At 41.9% G+C, this 24,667-nt stretch overlaps 1 protein-coding gene across 2 annotated transcripts in view; it reads left to right on the top strand.

Moving 5' to 3' along the window:
* Positions 1-24,667, top strand: part of ITM2B (integral membrane protein 2B) — a 26,117-nt gene extending 1,450 nt beyond the window's left edge. The window contains exons 2-6 of one of the 2 annotated variants that reach the window (XM_084529695.1): positions 14,640-14,771; positions 16,812-17,018; positions 19,056-19,166; positions 22,627-22,777; positions 23,943-24,667. In XM_084529695.1, the coding sequence (XP_084385821.1) occupies positions 14,640-14,771; positions 16,812-17,018; positions 19,056-19,166; positions 22,627-22,777; positions 23,943-24,031 (690 nt within the window). In that variant the 3' untranslated portion in view covers positions 24,032-24,667. The remainder of the gene's footprint in view (positions 1-14,639; positions 14,772-16,811; positions 17,019-19,055; positions 19,167-22,626; positions 22,778-23,942) is intronic. The other variant, XM_084529696.1, reaches the window with a different exon arrangement.

Here is a 24,667-nt window from a genome sequence, read left to right as displayed (position 1 = left end):
AATCTTTGCAATGAAATTCTGCCTGGGAAGACACTGTCTGTAGGTTTTTTTCTGTGTGTGTTTGTGTTTTAGCATGATGATATGCCCCTGTGTAGGGCTTGCCATGATTTTATAGGGCTGGTTTCTTTGCCTGCGGAATCCGTGTCATTTCAAAGCCAAAAGGGACATCACAAGATATCTTATGTGGTGACATCTTCCTGGGTACAAAAAATGGTTAAATCCCACGCTTCTACTAAACATACTGCATTTATAAAACTCATGTTGCATTTATAAAACTCGGACCAAAACATTTAAGTCCCTAGAAGAGTGAGCAGCGGTGTGCCGCAACTAAAGAGACAATGTAATCACTCAAATTCCCTGCAATTATGGGAAATGTGTTAGGTGATCTGTGTGCCTGCAGCAGGAGAGCCATCCTGTAGAAGGTAATCGGTTTCCCAAGTCCAGCCTGAGCTGTGGAGTCCCTTCCAGACTCTGGGTTTGGCAGCCAGTTCGATCCTGAGTGGTATGTAAGCAAGGCAAAGATGACAAGTTTCTGAAAATGAAGGTTTTTTTTTTCGTATTACCTTGGAATTCAGCTCTGCCCTGGATGATTTTGTTTCCAGATCGCCTACCAATTTGGGTTTGTTGTTCCAACTGCTAAACAAACAAAATACAGCTGGCTAATTGTACGCTGGGGAGCAAATGCTCCTGACCCTGTCCAGATACTGACGGAAGCATGTTATATGACTACGATTTCCTTAACGCAGAGCTGTAAATTGTTTCAGCTGAGGAAGAGATAGGGGATCTCCCTTAACTTTGCGCAGGTATCATTACTGCTTTCCTTGCCTAGCAATGACAATTGCAAACATTTATTAACCAGGTCAAAAGGCGGTCCGGTTTCACAGTAGCTACTTGTGAGTTCTTCGGAGTCTTGCACTGTTATCAGGGGATGAACATGCCTGTTCAAGGCTTAAAGCAGCCCTAAAATAGCATGCGGGGAACGGATGCTTTCTGCAGATGAAAATTCCAAAAGCAAATCAATGCTCTGGAGGGACATCGAGCCTTTGACATTCTCCTTGACATATTTCCATCTCTTTTTTATTTTTTTAGCAGAACTGCAGACTGTACGTACCGGTATGCAGAATCCTCTTGAATAAGCTTTTTTTTGTGTGTGTTTGTGTGGTTTAGAATATGAATAAAAGCAAATCTGAGTACAGGATCTGTAGTTTTAATAGAAAGGGCTGTGCAATCCATGAGGGTTTAAAAGTACTGAAACAAATTGTTATGTAGCTGTAGAGGTATTTGGGTCTTCAATTTTGGAAATTTATCCTCATATCTTGGACAAGAAAAAAAGAACTGAGGGCCACTGCAAAGCTTGAGAACTTCAGTGTAAGTGCAAGATAGGCTCTTTGAACTTTGCCTTCTCTAACATAAATAGACTAGAAACTATTTTTGCTTTTCTCCCCTCTTCAAGGCACTACTACTGCCTATGCAGTTCTTCAGAGGAAAGGGAAAAATAAACCACATCTGATGGATGTGTTATTCGTATCGCTTACTTCATTGCTGGAAGATGCGTAGCTCCAAGGGAGGTTTGAAGGTGATCTGAGGATCTATATAGAAGAGGGAGTGCTGGTAGATTGAAACAAGGTCACATCTCCAAAATGCCATGTGGGATGTTCGGTTTCCCCTCTGTCTGTAGACACCCAGTTTCTGCAGGGTGATGGATGGGTCTGGATCATGAGAATGAACATGAAAAATGCCCAAATTAACATTTTACAAAGGTTTTGTTATGAAAAAGGTTCTGGGAGGCATTCTGGTCTGCAGTAAATGGAAAAAAACTTAAGAGTGGGAGAGGATCAACAGAACTGCACATTTGGAATTTTGTTATTAAGAACTTCCAGATTTGAGCAAGAGGTCTTAGTAACCCAGCTGATACTCATGAATGAGGACAAATAGTTCGAAATGCCTGGAAAAGAAGGATTCATGGAATAAGCTTTTAGGCTAATTTTTTGAGTCTCGTCCTGATGCTTTTCCCAGTGCAGTATCATGAAGACTGAAACTCTGCCACTGCAGGATTACCCTGAAGCAGATAATCTTCGTAGGGCTTGTTAACAGGGGTTTGCGGCCAAACTGTATTGATGATGTGGCACAGAAAGACTCTGACCTTTCCAAAATCTGCCCGATAACTTCCGATGCACACGCTGATAGGAAATGTCATTGGGGAAGTCGGGAGAGGAAGATGCAAGCAGAGTAGGGGATGTGTCTGGGGAACAGCTTAAAAAAAAAAAGCTTTTGCAGAAGGCAACAGTCTCATGCATTGAAATATTCTTCAAAGGAGCCTAAAAACCAGGAGTTGTGTGTTGTGAAGGGGGCTCCATGCTCACTGTAGGCACCGGTTACAACTCCGCTGCTAATTTGGGAATGGTACTTCCATGCCATAACTCCTGGCCAACATTCAGGGTGCTCTTCGCCAAGGTTCCCAGGCCGTGTTTAATTTTCCACTTCACTCTTTGTCAATACAATAGGTTATTCTATGACCCGGTTTCCCAACAGCCAAACAATGTATGTCATTTTCATGTTTTCCTTACAATAGAGAGCCAGGGATGGTTTGTTTGGAGCACAGCTGAAGTCTTCAGACATCTTTGCAGAGCGTGTTGAGTAGCTCAGGTCCTCCCCAAAGCCCTTGGGGCCCTCAGCAGCCCGTGGGCAGTTGCTCCCTTGCACTGGAGGTAGGTGACAACCTGAATTTTTTTCCTGGGTGCTCAGCTCAGAGCATCTTTGCTAAATACAGCTTCGTGCTCAGAAGCTGTGGATTCCCACATACGCATCACAGCTGACCTTTGGATAGCTGTATCTGCAGAGGGATTTGATTGTGAAGGTGTAAATGTTAAGAACTTCCAAAGTAGCAGCTTTTCTGCATTTGTTCCTTATGAGAACATTATTTCTCCTCACTCAATCTTTTTTTTTTTTTTTTTCTCTTCCTGTTCAGCTTAATCTTTTCTAAAGTGCACAAAAATGGGAACTTTTAACGCAGAATTGGAGGGCCCACCTGGGAAATAATGTTGAGCAACTAATGAGCACTATTTTTCCACGTAGAAAAGCCCTTGGATTTTACATAAGCGGTTTCATATGATTCTGATAAACATTATTGCAACTACAAAGCTAACACCTTTGTGCGTATATATAGAAGTACGCATCCTATAGAACATATATGGTACATATTAGTATATACACCCTGGTTTGCTTATTGTTTTGCTGTTAGGAAAACGTTTTTTCCCAATTTGTGACACGTCTGCAGATGGATGTTTGGTGGTCTTGGTTTCTGTTTTGTTGGAGGGGCTTTCTGATTCCTTTCACAGCCTTTCTCCAGCCAAATTTCCTGTAAGGCTTTTCTGTTTTCCTGTATTTTCCCTGATGCAACTAGGTCATTAAACCAACAGCTTCAGCTGTCCCTCAGAACAGTATGAATTAAGAGATGATTATTTTAAAGAGGCCAAGAAGAAAAAAAAAATCTGGCAAACTGACTTCTTTCCTCCCCTTATTTCTCCTCCCTGACTTTGGTAGGGTTTTAATGAGAAAGCATCAGACCTCAGAAGCAAACCCAGGCACAAGGGTACCCAGGATTCTGATCCCAATCTGGCTTCACGGGTAACTGCGGGCGTAAATTCAAGGAAATTGAGTTTGCATAAACAAAACTTGTGGCAGGGATTGTTCACAAGGAGCTCTTCCTAAGAAAAGAAGCCTTGTGGCTGCTGCTGTCCCCTGCATCCTCTTACGTGGGGGGTCTGTGAAGTAGTCCAGCTTCTTGGGATAACATCCCTGTGGTCTTGAGATGGTCAGCTCCTAAAGCTGTTTTGTAGACCTTGCCAGCAACTGAGAGAACAATACTCAAGCAAACAAACAAACCACAAGATCTTTAAAATTTGTTCTTTTCCTCAAGTGCCTCTGAAAATCTCGCCCACTTTCAAAGCTCAGTTAGGGATTTGGGGTTAGGAAGTCAAAAAGTGGTGTTGGAGAGCCTGTTCTCTCCCTGTCCTGGAGTTGTGGAGATGAACCTCTGGGATGGAGGAGCTCTGCCAGTGGTTCGTATCTCACTTCCTTTTCTCTCGTCACTTCCCGACATGAAGCACAAATACAAAGCTTTAGTTTGGAAACGCAGCCGATTCCCAAAAGAACAGTATTTAATTTTTGAAACGGGATGTTTTCTGCCAGACCTTTGTGATAGCTCCATGGTGAGTTTGTGTCATTGATGGTTTTGGTTGTCTGAACGAGAGCTGGCATCCATACATATGGAGACAACAAGAACATTTTACAGGGTTCTGTACAGTTTCTGCCTTCAGATTAACAAACTCATCCATACATACCTGGCTAAGGCACCCTGCCTTACAGATTTATTTGGAGAACTTCTTTTGTGTATAATGTCGTGTGATCAACTCTGTACTTATAGGTGGAGCTTTGTGTAGCACAACATCTAGAAAAACTATCCTGAACTGTAATGGTTGTAGTTGATGCCATAAATACTTTTCTTCCGTTCACTCATGTCTTGCTGTGACGTAGTCATCTCCTCTATGATAAGATTCAAGAAAGCAGCTTGAACATTAACGTGGCAGAGCAGTATAAAATGCTGCTTAAAAAGGCAATTGGAACCAAAAGCTCTGATTTAGTGGGAAATGCTCAGGTTTAGGAACTTTGTTTGTTCTTGAAGATTTGGATCAAGATGAGAAACTGCACTTTACCGTAAAAGCAAACATTCCAGTGAAAGCCTTCTTGGGATCATCAAATATTTTCAAGGGAGGTGTCCAAATGGTTTAGACTCCTATTTGAACAAATGTTTACTCCAGCATATGAACGTCTATCTCAATAAAAGTTTAATTTCAAAACGTGTGCTTGTATTTTTCCTGTTAAGTATGCTAATGAAATGTTTATGGCTGCAAATTTAGTCTAACGCTTGTTTTTTTATAGACTCAAATAAATCATTTTTTCTTTTTGCCTGATGTTTTCCTCTTTTTTAATTCTACCAGCAGTTTTTTAAATCTTGATGTTTGCCAATGGTCATTTGTGTATTTGGGGCGTTATAAGAATGATAAACATACTTAGCTCCAGTAATGTTTTCATTTAATTCTTCAGCAGTGGGTGTTTGTCAGCATTTTACACATTTTATGCTCAGTAGCCACTAGCTACAGACTCCTAACAACTTACATGCAGGAAAATAGTTCTGTCTGACTCTCAGGAAATCTCTTTGAAAGCAAATCTCACATTTTTTTTTTTAAGTCTTGCTCATTTAAAATGTCCTTTATTCCGTGCTTCTAAAGACATGACTTATTTCAAACCGAAGAGCTACTGCTGGGATAAGTAGTGGTGTGTTCTGTTTGCTGTTGCATAGGTTCTTTTTTTTTCTCCCCCTCCCATTTATGCAGTGACTGACAAAGGTTAGCATTATCCGCTTTTAGTCTCCTGGTCTATATGAATAATACAACATTCATTTTCGTACTATTTATGTCCTGCTTTTCATCCTCGGTGGAAATTACTTTGAATCTGCAGATGAAAAGCATGCTAATTTATAAAAACTCAGATATCTGTCCTAATTTTCCAGATGTGGTAAACTAAAGGAAGGAGAGAATTAATAAGATTGAGCCCGCAATAAAATCAGAAATGGTTTGGCAGCAGACATCACATGGCCTGGGGTTTGGACCACAGCGGGCGCAGAGCCTCCAGCTCCTGTCTGAGCCATCCGTGCTGCATCCCCGAGCAAGGCTCAGCTCCTGCGTGACAGCAGCCGGACAGATCTCACCGTGAGCAAACAGGCAAAGTAGTATTTGCTCAACAGTTATTACAGGGGTCTTGGAAAAACTAAGCTGATGCTTTGGTTGCCCTTTCAAACAATGTCTGTGAATACAAATACGTATTTTTAATAAATTATGCATTATAATGTATACAAAGCATGTAATATTTATATATACATAAAAATAAAACCCAAGTGTTTGAGGACTAGAGCTCCTTGAATATAAATTTGTAGGTAATTTGTGGCTCTTTTTCTCTTAGGATTCAGCAAACTCACCCTTTCCTCTTTTATGAGGGTAGAAAGAGACAGTGGAATAACTGAAATACAAATGCATTGGGGAGCTCATAACTGGAGGGAGCAGTGATTTCTGGGGTGGCTTGCTCCCTGCATGCCCTGTGCACAGATTTAGTCACCCGGCTGCTTAATCATCAAGATTTCTTATTAATTTACCATAAAAGGTACAGTCTACCTGGAAAGCCACGCAGCTGCACGTGTTGAAGCACAGTCCCCTTTGCAGAGCAGGATGTGGAGTGTGGCTTTGAGGCTGCCACGGCTGGCAGCGGGTTGCTTTCTCCAAGGTTAGTGACTGCAAGAACTTCTCTCTCTGTGCCTGGCGAGGTGTGGTGGCTTTACCTTGCTAGACAGCAGATTTTGGGACACAGCCAGGTAGTTTAGGGTAGTTTAATTGCAGCAAAGCCCATTAGACTCTTACAATAGTTTCTTCCAGGTTTTCAAGACCTGACTGGACAAGGGTCCTGAGCTACCTGGTCAATGTGAGCATCTCTTGAGCAAAGGGTTGGCCTGGAGACCTCCTTGTGGCCTCTTCCAGCCCGAGCCGTTCTGTAACTCTAAAGTCTGCTTTGGAGAGAAACCGAGCCGCGATGCTGTGGCTTGCTTGAGCTGACGTACCATCTGTGGCTGAACTGGGAATAGAGTTATTAAATTGCGAGGCTCAGTGGTGCATATGTGCATGCTAATGAGATCTCTTGGGTGAAAGAGCCATCACCGTTTGGGAAAATAGTCTTGAGAGAAATCTAGGTTAAATCCACATCCCGTACTGGCGTCTGAGATTCAGTCAGAGGAGAAAAAGCAGAGAAATGTGCAGAGATAAGAAGAGAGCAGGATAAGGAAGAGACGGGAACTGGAACAGCCAAGGTCAAAAAGATAATTTAGTATTGATCTATTTTAAATGGAATAGGAGCCTTCTGGGTTCCTGTTTTCGAGCAGCGATGCTAATTCAGGATAAAGTTGAGACAAATATTTCACTTAAAATTATAGATTTATTTTGTGTCGTTTTTATAAGTTGGGTAGAACGCGAGTCAATTAAGTCAAGGAATGTGGGTGGGGAAACGAGTTCCTTCTGGCAGTGTGCAGAAACAAAACATTTTTCAGCATCGGACAGTTTATAGAAATGCCACGTTTGGCATGCTGTATCCTTACAGGGCGTAGCGTTTCTCTCCTCTGAAAGCAAAAGGTATGCTGAAGAATGTGCCGTGTAACCTCCTAGGTCTGGGGTTTCACAAAATAAACAGCCCTCAGGCACCTCTTTCCAGATAGCTCTGCGAGCTTACTTGTGTGCGTTTCGGTCTGCCTTGCAAGCTTACACCAGAACACTGCTCTGCTCTTAAAATGCTCGAGGAAAAATAGGTAGGGAATGCAGAGCAAATGTTCTTCGTTCCCGTTTATGAGAATGTAAACTCATTACCGTGTATATCACCAAAAATACCTGGCTTCTAGCACCTCTCTACTGGCCAAGCTTGGAAGAAGTTGTGTATTGTGGTGATTGCAGCTCCCTGGCTGTCGGTGGCACAGGAATTCAGAATTGTGAATCCAGCATGCGGACACTGAAAGGCAATGAACATGCTGAGTGATGCAGGTATCAGAACCAGAATGCTTTGTGAGGTTTCAGGTGAGGAGCAAGGGGTTGGGGAAGAGGCCAGAAGAGGACATAAAGCCCCAAAATGAAGGAAGCAGCCTAGCCTGTCTTCCCAAGAGTGTCAACACTGCTAATGGTTTATCTTGCAGAGCAGTAGGAGGCACAGACCTGGGATAAGAAGTTACAGGAAGACTTGAAAACACTATATTTGGTGGTGAGAGAAGGAAATTGGGGTGTCTTAAAAGTGAACATAACAAAAGGAACAATCTGGGGAACATGGTTTGAAGACAACAGTGAAATAGAGTGCATGTGCAATCGCTGTAGACAGTCTGGGATGAGGTTATAGCAAAACTTTGTACACGAGAGTCACCTGCAGAAAGTCTTTGCCTCCTCACACAAGCAATTAAAAAAAAAAAAAAGTGGTTTGGGCGTTGCCTTTTTTTTCTTTTCTTCCCCCACTTTTTAGTCAATGTAAGACCAAAGCTAACAATAACAATAACCACACGCAACAGCGCTGCCCACGGATTTAATCAAAGCAGAAGTCTAGTTACATGTTTCTTCCTCTGCATCTCTTTCCCCGTTCTCTTTAATTGTTGGCTGCTATCAAGTCCTGTAATCTCTAATCTCAGAAGTCGAAGGCGACACTTAGGTAAACGAGGATTACTCACATCAGGTAAGAGTTGCAGGATCACTCTTCCAGCACACACGCTTGTAATTGTCCCTCTATCACGTCGCTGCGGGTGAACTGCTGATTCATGGCCTTTGCATTCACTTTGCAGTTGTAATTTCTCTTGACTTCCTGCAGAGACATCGACCTCTCCGTGCTCTACCGTCTTCCTCTCTGGTTTTATTTCCCTTCACTCACCTGTTTACCGTCTTGTTGCTGTTCCACCTTCACCTTTGTTTCACCAGGTACATGCAATGTGTTTCTTATCCATTAGTAATGAAATCCTAATTCTTCCTTAGCTTTTTAAGAGTTGGCTGCTTATTATTAGTGTTTGTTCCACAAGAGTTATGATGTTTGAACCAGGAAATGATGATTCACTTGAGAGACACCTCATTTTATAAGGAAACACTCCCATCACTTGGTGAAAGAGCGTTTGACTAACAGAAAAAGTAACTTTGACTTTGGACTTGTGAAAGCTCTGGGAATGTATTTCCTTGACTCTGCTGGATTTCCTGATGCACATTTTATAGAAAATGCACAGATATTGGGACTAGAGGTAAAGGTTAACAGCACTAGCTGCCTGATAGATAATTCTACTTGATTAATCTGCGTGGTTATCCAAGCTACGTGGTGGCAGCGAGCAGCAGAGGCATTAAGGTCTGGTTTTCTTGCAGCTCTTCAGGCAGAGAGCCTTTGGCCAGATGGACAAGTCCTCATCCATCTTGCCAGAGGAGGAACTGGCAGCCCTGCTACAGAAGGGTTGCAGTGCTCGGATGCTAACTGCACTGTAGCTTGTTTTTGGGCTTCGTCATCCGCGTCGAAAGGATACGTCACTCCTTGTGATCAGCCGAGATCTCTGAAGCATCCATTGTACGTGGAGCCTGTTCCAATCGCAAGCTAAAAGATCATTGTACTAAAAATTTCGATCTAATTTTATTAGGAAGCATAAAGTTGCTGCTTGAGAGGCAGATGAGTATTGATGGCCTTCCAGTTTGGCAGCATCTGCCAGCTAAGTGAGGAGCCTCGCAAAAGCCTGCCTTAATTTCCCATCTGCAACAAGTAATAAATAGAATACCAGGCTTGGAGCAGTCTTCAGGCAGGAATACCAGGGGAGGAATGCAGAGTTCTTTCTAAATTAAGTTCACTTTATATCGACTGTCTTTTGGGAGGCTTTTCTACCGGCATCAGAGCTGCAAGTCAGAGCAGGCAAGCTCGAGCAGCAGGATCCCTTCTCTGTAGCCATTAGGTCAGTATTTTATTCCCAAGATTTTTTAGCTTCCTTCATTAACAGACACTTGGAGGGAGATATCATTAGTTTCACCTCTATTTCATTCCACTATTAAAGGCTGCACTTGGTCAATATTTGCTCTGTCTGCCCCACTGCCTCCTGCCCATCTGGCTAGCTGGCATGCTGAGGACCTCTGAAGAAAACATCTCTGAAGAGTTTCCAGCCACTTCTACCCACACAAATTTAAAGTGTATATATATACGTGTGTGTGTTTGTGTGCGCATGGATTAGATGTTATTCTCAGATGCATAATTACAGACTGTGTATCATGCTCCAGCCATTTTTAGTAAGATTTGTAATACTCAGCAATAATCTGCATCTGCTTTCTCTGCAGATCAGAGCCCAGGGTGGACTTGAAAGGTTTTTCCCCCCAAATTGGTGTTTTCTTTTTTCTCTTTCTCCCTACCTTATCTATGTTTAGGCTTTGACCGTTATCTTTTGCATAGGTAGACAGTGGTCACACAATATTCAGGACTCCCCACAGCATATCCAAGCACATCCTTCGTTTCTGGTTTAGGTACGTTCATATTGAGGTGATTTCTGTGAAGTTTTGAAATCATAAAATTGGCGTACCCTTAATTTACGCAAAGGAACAATGTCTGATAATCTTCTTACCCGTTTTAATGGGAGCTAGACGCAAGTCTTGTAAATTTTTAGACTGCTTAACTTTTATCATTTTAAAGCAATTATATTTGACTGTGTACAAAAAGCCACAAGGGAAAAATCCAAGTAATTACCAAGTCTAATTATACACATTTTCTGTCTCAGTATTGGAGTTCCTTAGCAGAAATTTGTGGTGATACCTCAGACATGAATTTGGTCCCTCTGAAATTCAGTATTTTACTTAAAGAAAAGAAGCATTACAATTGAAGGGAAAAGAAGAGAATGTGTGCCCATATCCCCTTAATAATTACTAACGTTAGCGAGTTTAAGGGTTATTAACTTTTCTTCTTTTAATCCACTCTAGAATGGTTGATGCTAATTTTTGTAACTGTGTTCTTGTGAAGATTTCTCTTTAATCGAGAGGCGCTTTGATAAGGAGTTTGTGATATCATCTGTCCACTCGCTGGTGTTTTATAGTTCCAGTAAGAAGACACAACGCAGCAGCACATTATTAGCGGCCGTGGTCACTTGATGAGGGCCTCCTTACTGAAAGCTGCAGGCTTTGGTGTGAGAAGAAGAGTTACAGAGCAAAGGGAATCCTGCCAACACCTTTAAATCTCAGAGAAAATGAGAAGTATTAAATTATCTCTTTTATATCTACAAGAAAATGTTCCTGCAGGGCTCGGAGCTATTCCGATTGGGAAGTCCTGAGCTGATTAATTTAATTTTAACTTTGCAGGGTGTAGTGTACGAGTGGCAGAAGATGCTTCTGTTTCATGTCTTGTCCATGGGAAATAGGCTAATCAAATGTTTTCCAATTAGAACAATCAGCTCGTCAAGGGAAAAAAGCCAGCGTTGGGCTTGCATCCAGTTCCTCCGAAGGCGTTTTTTGCATCAGAGAAGATTACTTCTGCGGCATCCTCTTCAGGTTGAGGATTCAACACGACACTGGAAGTGCAAAAGGCAGTGACGAGGCAGGAGAGAAGAGGACCAGAACAAAAGTGCAGAGGCGTGTTTGGTAGAGGTCAATCTTCACCTCGAATACACGGAGCTCGCTTTTGTCAGATACCTCTGGCAGCGGAGAGCTGACCTGGAGAAAAAGCAGCCAGCGAGGCTGCAGGCTCCTCTTGTCCTGTGGTGCTCCCAGGGATCAAAGTGCAGCCCCAGCTCTGTGGGGAGAGGTGCTAATTCAGCACTGTCCCTGCTGCTGGGGATCTGCTTTCAGTTCATGTGTTTTCTTTCCTTTTTTGAGCTGCCCGGAAGGTGGGTGGGCATCCGCCGCGCTTTCATCTCTCACGGTGCAAAGGGTCAGATTGATACAGCGTCGGATGGGTTGTTCTTTTGGGTCAGTTCAGCCCAAACTAAGCTGTCATGGCAACGGTACAAAAGCTTAGCCATGGGACAGCTACTAATACGAGTATAATTTAGCTTCAGCTGGTTATTTAGAATATTTTAGCATAGGATGGTTTGAAACTGCTTGGTGGTATACTCGGTTGTCAAACTCAGAAGAGGAAATCAATTCTGGGTGCTTCTTCAACAACAGCAGCTACTTTCACTCTTACCTAATGCTTGTGGTTCCGCTGTACAGAGATGCAATACTTTCGTACGCTGTCTAAACAAGAGGTTAAACCTGGCTTGAAATCTTGCTCTCATTTTGGCTCGCTGCTTTTGGCAGGCTGTGGGCAAATCACTGCAGTGGGCAACTGCAAACACAAAGTATGTTAATGCCCTACCAGTAGGGATGCCTGAAAAAAAAAATAATGATAAAATTTAGCTTCTGGTAGAGGATTAAAGAGTTGTGTTACACCTATTGTACACATCTGTCATCTTGTATATCAAAGCAAAATTATTTAGGGTGGAATTCTCATAAACTTGTCCTTCAGGTTCCTTCTGGCTTGGTAGAAGAGTAAAAGTTGCTTTCCTTTTTCTCATTATTTTTGTGGCCTATGCAAACTTAATTTGACACATCTGCATTTCCAAGGAGGTGTTCATGCACTGTATCCCTTCCGCACCATTTGCCAGATGTGTATTTAGTAAATCTTTCTGAGCTTACAACGTGATGGAAGAAGGGAAGAGGCAGTTGTTGTTCCACAAATGGATAATTCTGCTTGGAGGTACAATAATAGTAAGAATAAGTGAGGAAATAATACCAGCGGGAAAGAATAAAGGTGCTCTTTATATTCTTCACAAGGGAATATTTTGGCATTGTGTCCCAGAGCCAGTTTCCTATCCATTTTTCACATGTTCACTTAAAACAGTTTAAATGACAGCTATTAAAAAAAAGTTTCAATCGGGTGTCCTCTGTGCATTGAAATACCCAGGGAAATGGTTACCTAATGACACGGGGCATCGTAAAAATAAAAATCCTTGTTTTACCTTGGTTTAGATTTATAATTGAGATGATGTGTAGAAGAATCCGCAGTGAATCCCAACCTGACCTGAAAGTTAATTAGCTTACCGTGGGTATTACGGTCTATTCTCAGTCTCCACAAGCAGTCAGGTTAAAAACCACGCAGCTGCTAATCCTGTAATGCTTTCTACCGAATTCCTCAACTAATTAGTAAAGTGAAAACTTCTTAAAGTTGTTACTTGGCTTTTCTTTTTTTTTTTTCAGGCCATGGCAACTGTTTTGTAGCCGCTCTGGCTTCGCCTCGTAATGAATCATGGGCACGTGGTTGTGGAAGGGCTCTGGAGGTCCTGCGGGCCAGCAGCCCTTTAGAAACAGGGTGGTTGCCAAAGCAATATCGGCCAGGTTGGGTCTTGAAAACCTCCAGAGATGGAGATTTCTCCATCTGATTTACTGCGGTGCTTTGCGAGGTAACAGAAAGCGTAATCTGGGGAGTATCTTCGGAGCTGGGACTCTAAATATTTCCGAATTGGGTTTTGGCAACTGTTGCCTGGCAGAGGAGCTGCGTCGCCACCTCTGTAGGGAAGATAATTGCAGCGTGCTGCAAAGGTGGGTTTCACATCGCCTAATTTTAGCTGGCAGTGAATTGGGTGCCTAGTTCGTTGAGCGGGCATCTCTCCCTGTCATCAGTGAAAAGAAAGAAGCACCTCCAGAAGGTTTTGATCCCGCTCGGAGATGGTTGGGATGAGTCACTCCAGGGAAGTGCCTGCTTCTCCCCACCTTGTTTGTGCAGGGAGGGCCGCCTTTCTTTGGTGTCAGCCTTGCTTTGATGGCTGTGGCCAGATGAGAGGAATTCCTTCCCAACTGGACCATGGCAGCCTGGGGAGGGGGGTTACACCTACAACTTCTTTTTTTGAGTGGGAAATCGTCTTAATTAGCAACTAGTGAAGAAAACCAATGCCAGGTGAGCCAGAAGATTCACAGACTATCACAGCCATCAGTCCCTTTTCAAGCACTCCCCTCCTGCTCTTCCTCGGTCCTGGTTGGGGTTTTTTTTGCTTGGTTGCTTGTAGTGGTTTCACCCTGGTCATCGGTCATCGTGCTACCACCCTGTTGTTCCTTTGGCTGCAAAGGGATGATGAATTGCTTTGTATTTAGTTGAATTCTCATATTTTCCCAGGATTATCATGGCTTGGAAGAAGGTGATTCGAATCATATTAGGGCAATATCGTGCTGTTTTTCTTGGTTGTTGTTTTGTTTTTTTTTGTTTTTGGTTTGGGTTCGTTTTTGATGAGAGTTATGCAAGCTCTCGGGGGAGGAAAGAGCATTGTGATGCAGCTGATAGAGGAAAGATTTTGCAAGCAGCAGCTTATTGCTTCGGATGCCTGTGGGGGCTGCATGGTTATGCAAACGAGTGCCCCAAAGGGGAAACATCCTGCCTGTTCCCTCCTTCCTTCAGTGCAACACGCACAGCAGAAAGCAATGCGTGGCCAACGCCGTCCTAGGCACAAAGCCTCCTTAAGCAGGACTTCGTAAACCATCATTTTGTCATTCCCATTCTTCCTGTTTTGCCAGCAGAGAGGTGGTGAGGTCTATTTCTTGATGTACCAGCGTAAGGAAGGATATATTTTGCTCTTCTTACTGCCTTTGATCTTTTGTTGGTTCTGCAGGTTCACTTAAATTGCATATACCAAGCTAAAAAAATCTGACCTTTCCTCGCCATGCTGTTGGTGCATGGAGGTTGCCTGAGAACAGATACTTCTGTCTGCAGTCCCTAAAATGGCTCACGGGGTGTTACTGAGTGTCTTGAGAGATTTTATTTTTATTTTTCCTTATCTCTGCTGATTTAGTCCATGGCAATGGTGTTAAAAAAGCGACTGTCGGTACGAGTTTCCCCAGACCTCAGCTGAAACAGCTCTGCTTTAAATGCTTCAAAAACCACAAAACCAGAGGAAAACCATTCCCAGACTATTGTGATAAAGTGCTCGGGGCCTTTTCTGGTGGCTGCAGTGTTCGTGCTCGCTGGGCCCAAGCTATCTGTGTGGTAGGTGTCGTGGGAACACCGTGTTGAAGGCCTCTCTCTGGTCTGTGTGGCAGGAGCCGGAGGATGTCGTCGTGCCTGTTGCGCAGAGGAGGGCCTGGTGCTGGTGCATGTGCTTCGGGCTGGCCTTCATGCTGGCTGGTGTGATCCTGGGCGGTGCCTATCTGTACAAATACTTCGCATTCCAGGTAAGCCGAGTACATTTTGTTACCAGAGCGTTGTGTGTTTTCCACCACTTTCCGTGTGTTCAAAAGAGGAGCGTCTGTCTAACCAAATAGCCTTGCTGCTCTCTTTTTTATCTTTGGAAAGCTTCGGCCTTTCTACAGGCGAAGTGCACGGCCTGTTCTGTCAGCAGAGGAGGGCAGGACCAAGTTGGCAAATGAAGAGGAATAACAGTTTTGAAAACCTCACAAGGAACGAATTATACCTAAATATAGGACTTGAATATAAGAACCCCAGCGGTGTCCCAGATTTTCACCCACTATTTCTCACGTTCAGCACTTGCCAAGCACTGAAGGTGGCTTAACTCCTTGAAATCCTCCTTGTTTGACCCACGAGTCCTAGACATATGCTCATGCAAAGGAAGGGACCGCTCGCCAGAGCAGTGCAGTGACTCTCCTCCTTCCTAGCCTCCGTGGGGATACAAAAAACAGGCCCCGCAGGGGACTTTGGAGAAGCACAGTCAGTGTGGTTAAGCATGCTCTGTCAAGTCTAATCCACCCTGACAAGACAAGGCCTCTGACAAAACATATTTTAACTATTGGCATCGCTGCATTAGGAGCCCGGGGAAGGCAGTGGTGCCAAGGAAGCGGAGCGTTTACGTGGAACATGGGAGAGGAGAGTTAAATATTGTTTTCTTCTGGGGGAATTGTCACTGGGTCACGCTGGGCTGTTGCCCAAGTGGCGTGAGCACCCTCCCTCCTGCAGAAGCTGTGCTGAGTTGCAAAATTCGCAAGGGCAGGAAAGGTGAGAGCATCAGCAGAATTTGAATCCCTCTAGCCCACTGGTGAGCGAGCACAATTGTGAGGTAGAAATTCTTTGTTCTTGTCCCCATTGTTAGGATTTTCCCCTCCATTTTGCTTTGTAGAAAGCAAAATGATTAAACTTGGGAAATTCCAGTTGAAATTGCCCTTTATAGTCGCTTTGGCTGCCCAGTTAACCTGATGTACAAGGGAGCAGGAGTGCTACAAACAGCTTAGTACATCGGTGGATTGGCAGGCTCAGAGCCGCTGAAGGCTGGCTGTGTTACTCACTCCTGTTTCATCAGGGCTTAGCACTCTCTTTACCTTTCATGTGCCAGCAAGCTGAAATTGCAAGTGCCATTTAACTCAAACCTGTGGTACTTAGTCATGAGAGAGATCTGGGTTGAAGGACACATTCAGGAACTGAGCTAACGTTGCACTGAAGATGTGTTTTTTTATGTAAAATTCTGAATTGCTGGCATGTGCATATGCTGAGCAATAAGGTATACATTTCAAAAAGTATCTGGCCTATAAATCTGTTACTTGACTTCCTCTAACTTACAAGTTTATTTTACGCTCTGCTTAGGTGGGACCTACTGCGTGTGCTGTGACAGAAGGATGTGAACTGGTTCTCTTCATTTCTTTCGGTTACCTTTTTGCCTTTGAAAACTGTTCACAACAAAAAAATAATTTATTTTAGCAGCTGACTTTAAGAACTTCTCAAGCCCTGTAAAATTAAACAGCTTCATAGAATCACAGAGTGATTTAGGTTGAAGGAATCTCTGGAAGTCGCCTGGTCCAACCCCCTTCTCAAAGCAGGACCAAATTCAGAGTTAGATTTGCTTTCTAAATCTCATTTGGATGCCCAGGTTCAGTGTTTTAAATTGTGGTTCTTAACTGCAGTTAAATCATAAATTAATAACATGCATGCACATAGGCTTAAGAATTTCATACTCTTGCTAAAAATAATGCCACAGATCCTGGGTACAAAGCAGACTAGATGTTAAGAACCTGCTTTTGGGATCCTGTTTGCCTTGAAGTCAAGAAGGGAAGGACTCCCACTGGGTTCAGTAGGATGAAGGCTTTACCCACAGTCCTGTTGCAGATAGCTACTGTCTCCTACTTTGGTCTACGCGTGTGAAACAAATTAAAGGAAAAATATTTCATCTAGCCTGACAAGTTTTTCTTCTCCGTAGCGCTTTGAGAATATTAAACTTCTAACAAGGCTGCTGATGTTGTTGTTGCCGGGTTGTTTACTATTTTTAGCAGGGCGGTGTGTATTTCTGTGGAATAAAGTACATTGAAGATGGCTTAAGTTTACCCGAGCCTGGGGCAGAGGCTCAGAGCGCCCGCTACCACACAATTGAGCAAAACATCCAGATCCTGGAGGAGGAAGATGTGGAGTTTATCAGCGTGCCAGTCCCTGAGTTTGCTGATAGCGATCCTGCTGATATTGTCCATGACTTCCATCGGGTAAGAAATACTTCTGAAGAGAAGCAGAATGCATTTGAAACATGAAAAACGCTCCCCCTCAGTCATCCTGATAAATGTACTCCCTAATTATTTTGGTGGGGGAAAGCAGAGGGTGGAGGAGGCAGCAGAAACGTTTTGATCATCAGCAGGCTGGAAGCAATTATTAACCGAGCATACAAAGTACAGCATTATACAACCGTCATGAGGTAGTATGTAAAGCACCACTTGCAAATACACTTCTGTTTTTAGAACGGGAAAAATCTTCAAGCCATTTCCTTTCCTCAGTATGAGAAAGTAAAGAAAATACACTTCTCACCGTGCTAACTCCACCAAACCAGAATTTGACCAGCTGCTGTGGTGATGAGGGGAGTTTGGAGAGGGCTTTCGTAGCTTTGACTTCAACTTGCAAGCGCTGATTGCGGCTGAAGTCACTGGGTATGGTCAAGCACCCACGGAGGTGCCATCCTAGCAGAGCTCAAAAACCCCAAAACAGCAGGAGAGAGGAAAGAAAACCACCGGCTGCCTATGCCTGTGGAAGGGACCTCATTTTCCAGATATCATAAGAAGCCTAGCAGAAGCTAAATTTTGCTTGTGCACCACAGGCTACTGTGTTTCTTAAAGGCACCAAATCAGGCTGTTGAAGCACTCAGAGCTGCTTCTTCCTTTTTTGTAGAAACAGCTTTAGTGGGAATCTCAGTAATAAATTTTTGGTAAGACAGCTGATGGGCTTACAGCTCTTGGTGGTAATGACAGAGCTGTAAAACAATTAGAAGTCCTTTTCTGTGTCAGCTTGATGGGAAGGGATAGCAATGAAATGTTCTGTAGCTGGCTTTCAGGAAGCTAAATTTCTGTGAACATTTGAAGGCTTCACTGAATTGCTTTTTTTAAGCAGGGCTGAAAAAGAAGAATAGGGAAGTGTCCTATTTTTTTTATGCACTTAAGAGTTTTAAGTTTTTCAAGCAAAAAGAGTGCCATCTATCAAATATTCATAACCAGACTTGGAGAAAAACAGAGCTTGCTTAAGCTATGTCATTTAAAAATATTCCTGAATATATTTAGTGAGCTTCTGTTAAGAGTTAGAGCAAACCTCTAAACGGGGAAAACTAGGAAAATGCAGTCTGTAAGAAGTGAATGGGAACAATGTAACATTAGAAACTTACTTTTTTATTTAATGGGTTAAAATTAACTATGCATCTTGAATGCTTTGCTCTAAAGGTCAGTGCAAGGAGCATCTGCCATGGGCAGAGCACATCCTCCTGTGTAATGAGATTAGTTGCACTGACAATTGCTGTCCTGGTACTATTTTGACTACTGGTCTCGTGGTGCTCAGTATTTTACATACATCCGCAGTCTTAGAGCTTTCAGCAGCTTGAGATAATGTTTTCTTAAGCAAGAACAGATGCAGTAAAGCGCAGCTCAGTGAACAGAACCATAGGATTCATCAGGGTTATTCCTGGGGCTTTTTTTTTCTCTCTCTCTCTTAATTATCAAATAATGACAAATATTACGGTTCAGGTGCTATAAAGATAATAATTCAGGTATGAATAAAAATGAGCACTTCACCTCAGTAGTATTTTGGTAAATAAAGGGTTTTTTATTTGTTGCATTCTTTATAACATGGTGGTTTTTTTTCCTATAGTTCGTTCTTACCAGCACCTTTTCACACTATAGCAAAATAAAAAAATTGTGGAGGTTTGAGCAAGGCTCTGTTATTACAAAAAGCAGGCAATAGGAATAAATGAATACTGCACGTGACCCCTCACAGTTCAGATGCACCTTTGTAATTCCATTACTGTAGTGCTTTTGAGCTACTTATTGCCTGCTGCCTTGCACAAATCCCTGTAATGGATTTAAACTGTTAGCAAAAATGCTTTTTATTTTTGTATTGACCTCAAATTGGACTTTATTGGACAGATTTGATAGAGAACAAAACAGTAACTTGAAGAAAAACATGAGGAGATAGCAGTTCAGCAACATCTTTATGTGATTTTTCTAGTGTTCTGCTTATTTTGATTAAAATAAATATTTCCTTGCCAGAGACTCACTGCCTATCTTGACCTGAGCCTGGATAAGTGCTATGTGATTCCTCTGAACACCTCAGTTGTTATGCCACCAAAGAATTTCTTGGAGTTGCTCATCAACATCAAGGTACAGTTAAATACTAAGTGATTTGTTCTTAAAATGGGAAAAGGAAATGTTTTGCCTTATTTTTTTGGCCAGGACTGACATTCACACGGGATGAATGAGTTAGAAAGCTAACTGATCGCTGGAGATCTCTGCAAAGAGAGAAAAAAGGCTGTAACCTTCTAGGTTATAACCTTCAGAGGAAGACAAACAAATCTGATTTTGTTCTTGGATGCTACAGATTTGGTTGACAGCATTGAGCAAATGGGGAGTATGCGTACCCCTTGAGAGGAATCTACAAATTAATTTAAAACCCATTACGACTAGGCTTTCCATAAAGCTTGTCCTGAATTAAGCCTGTTCAGCTGAGACGCTTAGATTAGATGCACTGGGAAATCCTTCAGTGTGGGCAACGTTCAAAGTATTTTCAGTGGATCTGTGTATTTCCAGGGAGATATTTGTAGGACTGATCAGGATTTGGGGCATATACAATTAGGAAAGCCCCTTGAAATAAAAAGCTTTTTCATATAGCCAAATTCCTGGCTCTGCATACTCAGGAAGAGGAAACGAGCACCAGACCCTCACAGCAAGATTTTTGCATCCTTAAAAACGAGGACCCTGGAACGGGCCGAGACACCACAATCACTGAGCGGCTGAACAGGAGATTTCAGAGCGATGTTATGGGAGCTCCTGATCGCTTCCCAGTGGGGTCTGATAATTGAACAGCACTGCCTGGCCTGTGGTGCTGGCTGGCTTCTTGCCACCACAGGGACTCGCTGTTCTCTCGGTAGTAGTAACTGGGTGAAACATAATGGCCTGTGAAATTGAAGAGGCCAAAGTAGATCATCTAATGGGGTCTCTTACTAAGCTGTTATGAATGATCTTAACTTTTTTTTTTTTTTTTTTCCACATACATATGTGTGCTTTCAATGAAGATTTAAATAGTGTTTACAGTGGTTTTCAGCCTTTTGTTTTCTTCATACGATAGCCAGAATACTCAGGGAGGGGAAGAGAGCTGATAAGCTAACTTTTCTCTAAGATAAGCAGAGGGTGTTTTAAATTGTATTTACTGAGCTTTTATAAATCTGGAATTGTCAATATCATCTTTGGGCTGACATCTTTCAAACATGGCTTTGGAATTTGGACCCCATGAACCATTTTAGCTGTTTCTGAGTGGTTTGGGTATATAAATTAATTACATACAAAAAAAATGGCTTCACAAGCAAGTCTCTGCTGCTTTTTTGATGCCTGTTTTGAGATGGGTTAGTTAACCACACATTCGTTATCCTGTGCATAAGGATGAAGTTGTGTCCGTAAAACTCAGTCACCTTGTTTGTTTGTTTTTTTAAAAAAATTATTATTATTTATTTTTTGTGTAAACTGTTTTTTTGGTATACTCTGTGTATACCGTTCTGTTTCTTTTCTTTGTTTGTTTGTTTAAGTCCACACAAATTCCACTGTTAAAATCTGTTACTTTCCTAGTTTGCCATTGGTACTAAATCAAATACGCTTGGTTTACTAGTAACAGGATAACCAGGCATCATGCATTTAATTGAAAATCTGTGCAAAAGCAAACTGCTCTGATCATTGTCCCCAGCAGTGAGTGCCCTAATTTTATCAGACATCTGTTTAATTCTTATTGTACTAACAAAAAGCTGTGGGCACTTGATGTCTCAGAAAATCAGGCTAAACGTTTTGTAACTGAAATCTGGGAAACTACTCTGCAGATGTACAAAGTAAGTAAAATTCTGTTCGCTGTCCTGCGTTCACATTATTGCACATAGGAAAAAAAAACAACAACTATGAAATCAAAGTAGTTGTGTCATTAAAATGAGGTCTGAATACATGCCAAGGGCATTTTTGGAAGATGGAGGTGCTCTGGGCTGTTTTGCTTTTTCAGAAGTCATAATTTTAGCTTAAAGAATGACATTTCTGTTTATTGATACAGTCTGCTTTTGTGAAAGGCCTCCTTTCCTTGGGGAGCAAGGCTGAAACCCAGGTATACTTGTTCAGTGACCACTGTAGAGCCAACTGGCCAATTCTAACCACCTGTGATGCAGAAAGCACCTCAAAAATGATGACATTTGTGGCTGTGGTGGATCCCACCCTTAGGCAGTTGCTCCTGTAGAAGCTGGGCGAGGATGATGCCTGCAGCCCAGCCACTGAGCTCCTCCTGCAGCCCCAAGGGTGGTCTGAGCTGCTGCAATGCTCTGAGACTCCCCTGGGGCTCTCTCTCGAAATTCTAGAGAGCGGGGATTAAGATGATTTTCAGTGATTTGCTTACCAAGCTTTTCACCAAATAATAACAAGTCAGACAATTTGTGAGCGTGAAATCTCCCCAGCGTTTATTTGAAGAAGAAAATCTGCTTGCTTCACAGCACATGCTGAAGAAAAATTTTGTAATTTCAAGTGAATTTTATATGGACTTCCCTTTCTTTACTGAAAAGAATAGCATTTAATCTTCTCAATGTCTCGCTTGGACTGGAAGGATGGCCGTGTTTGGTAATGGAAATCCCAAGTTGTTTATTGATGATAAAAAGGATAGTGCTCTTTTGCCAGAGAACCTGGGTTTCTTTCCATAATAACCAACCATTTTATGTCTAGAAAGCAAGCAACACCTTTTCTACTGACATAATAAGAATCACACTGAAAGGATTTCTTAAATGAAGTAACATTTCATAAAAGTTGATTATTATTTACCAGTAGCAATATTAGGAAATCAGTTGATGCATCTGTGCATCTTCAGCTGTGGATAATGAAGCCTGATTCTTCTGTCATTTCAGCTGTGGCAAAACAACATTGAAGGGACTAGAAAAGGCTCGGGAAGCCTTTGTGTGTTGTCTCGGCTTTTCCCTTTTTCAATTTATTGCCCTAAAAGCACCTCATCCATCACAGAGACTTTCTAATACTTTTCTTTGTAAACAGTCGTGGGACCCCCCGATAATAGCTTGCAGGCCCAGACAATCTCTTCTTGCATTGAGCTTCTAAGCTGCGATCCGTGCTGTGAAAACGTTCAAGGACTCCCAAATCCCGTGGACTGCAGACGGGGTGTGCTGCACCTGGTGGATTTCATCAGCAGGAACACGCTGATGCAGAACATGCTTCTACAGCTCTTACCTGGGAAAAGTTCCCGCTGAGGTCTGTCAGCCTGGGGTTGATTAAGTAAAAACTTTGTAGGAGAACTGTGGAGTTTGATCCATGATAATGGATGCTCCTGGAAGAAAACTCTGCTGAAGAGTGACGTTTCTGTAACAGGAGAGAGGAAGGTGTCTGTATTGGTGGAAGGTTTGAATGTAGTCATTATGTATAGTGCAGTGCAATCATGTTTGCATATTTGTAATAAAATTCCATACATATTCTGAAAAAAATTTCAAAGAAAATACGTTATAGCCGCGTTAAAGAATCACAATGCAAAGTGGTCCTTTGTGTACTTAGACTGCGAGGGGATGCCTTTTGACACAGCTGCTGTACTTGTGTTCAACAGGCTGGGACGTATTTGCCTCAGTCCTACCTGATTCACGAGCAGATGATTGTTACCGATCGCATCGAGAACGTGGACCAGCTGGGATTCTTTATCTACCGCCTCTGCCGCGGCAAGGAAACCTACAAACTACAGCGCAAAGAAGCCATGAAAGGTAAGTGTTCCTTTGTGGCAGGGGAAAGTTCATTGCCACTCAAGTTCAATAAATAGGCTTGATTGTAGTGAAAGGAATGACTCCTATTAAAGCAAGAGCTGCTTATTGCAGTAACTGGCTCTGTGGGCTTAAGTATGTCTGATATTTTCCATGTAGGTATGGAAATAAGGTGTTTTATTGTGTAGAAGTGCTCAAGGTCCCAGTGGGCTAGGAACTCCTAAAAATTATGTGTATGCATGGGTACGTTTTCTGTGCTTCAAGCTTTCATTGATGCTTTTCTTTAGTCTTGTTTTCTTAGTCCACCCCCAAAAGCAAAAAAAAAAAACCCTTTCATATGAGAGAGCCCATAGCCTTGTAGTCCAAGCACAGAATGGCAGGTTCTTTTCACTAACGTCCCTTATAAACCTTATAAATCTTCCTGTTTGCATCAGTGAAATGCCAAAGAGTTGTCTTCACAGGAAACTTGTAGTTCTTGGTACTCGTTCATGGAAAACTTATGAAAAAAAATGTTATTTGGAAGAGTTTCGACGAGCTGTCAAATATTGTCTTAAAATTTTCACTCACTTTTTACTCAAACTTTCTAAAAAATGATATGTGGTGTACAAGTGGCCACCAAAGAAATTCAGTTGTTTTAGGCATATTTTTGGACCTGATTGCTTTGGTAAAAAAAAAAAATAAAATATATATATATATATATATATGCATATGATATAGAAAACAAAATAGAACAATGTTTAGAAATGGAAAGGTCTTAGCAGCACGAATTCAGTATGTTGCTCTTGTGGTAATAAATGATGGGCATAGGTTGGCAGTGAGCGTTGGTTGGACTAATAGTTGGTTAAACTCAATCTTTCTTTGTTTCTTAGGTGTTGTTTAAAAAGCTACTGTCTTAGAAAGAGGTTATTCAGCTCTTTTCTGCCTATAGCAGCTTGTTGCTTTGCTGTTCCCTTTTTCCTGTCCACACAGCACTTTTATAGACTCACTGAGGTAGACTGCAAACTGATCTGGGTTAAAACAAACCACTAGAGGGGTTTTGGTAGGTTGCTTTTAGCTTAGAGGAGGAGTTAGGGGGAGAGAGTTCTGATCTTCAGTGACACCTTATTATAGTGGATATAAAGCTATTACGCCTCTAATATCCATCACTCTCCTGTCTGTTTACAAACAGGAATTCAGAAGCGTGAAGCTGTTAATTGCCGAAAGATTCGACACTTTGAGAACAGGTTTGCTATGGAAACACTCATCTGTGAACAGTAAGGAGAAATATTACTGTTAGAGGAGACTTCAACTACCGTATGACCCCACCCTTTGTATTGTGTGCAGTGATTATTTTTTTAAATCTTCTTTTATGTAAGTAGTGGACAGGGCTTTATTGCTGAACACCTTCCATACTTCTCATCTCATGATACATGTAAAATCAATATGTTTTAGTTTTTTTCCTTATTTTGAGGTGTGGTGGTGTTCTTATATTTGAATAGCAATTGTATAAAGTCTTAGTTGCTAGTGCATTTCATGTGAGGAATCTTGAATACTAGGAAGAAGATAAAGTCTTTGAATTATCCACCAGTTTTTAATTAAGTAAAATTGAAAAGAATTATTAATGTACAAATGGACTGCAAGAGCTACTTCTAACTGTAATATTACCTGCTATATAGTTTGTTACAGCATATAGACAAATCTGTATTTGACTCCCTAACTAAGTGCAATTTGTTTTGTTTTTAAAATATTGTCATATTTACCTTTTTAGATTGATTTCTGACTTGATGTTTTAAAATGGCAAGTGTTTGCTGTAACAATCTTTTAGAAAATTAAGCAGTAACTTATGTTACTAACTTGTATATAATCCATGTATGTGCAATGGAAAATAAATCTTATAAACCTGTTTGTCTAAAA

The sequence above is a fragment of the Aythya ferina genome (genome assembly GCF_964211825.1).
Source record: "Aythya ferina genome assembly, chromosome: 1".
Lineage (NCBI taxonomy): Eukaryota > Metazoa > Chordata > Aves > Anseriformes > Anatidae > Aythya > Aythya ferina.
This window is presented reverse-complemented; position numbering and strand designations above follow the sequence as displayed.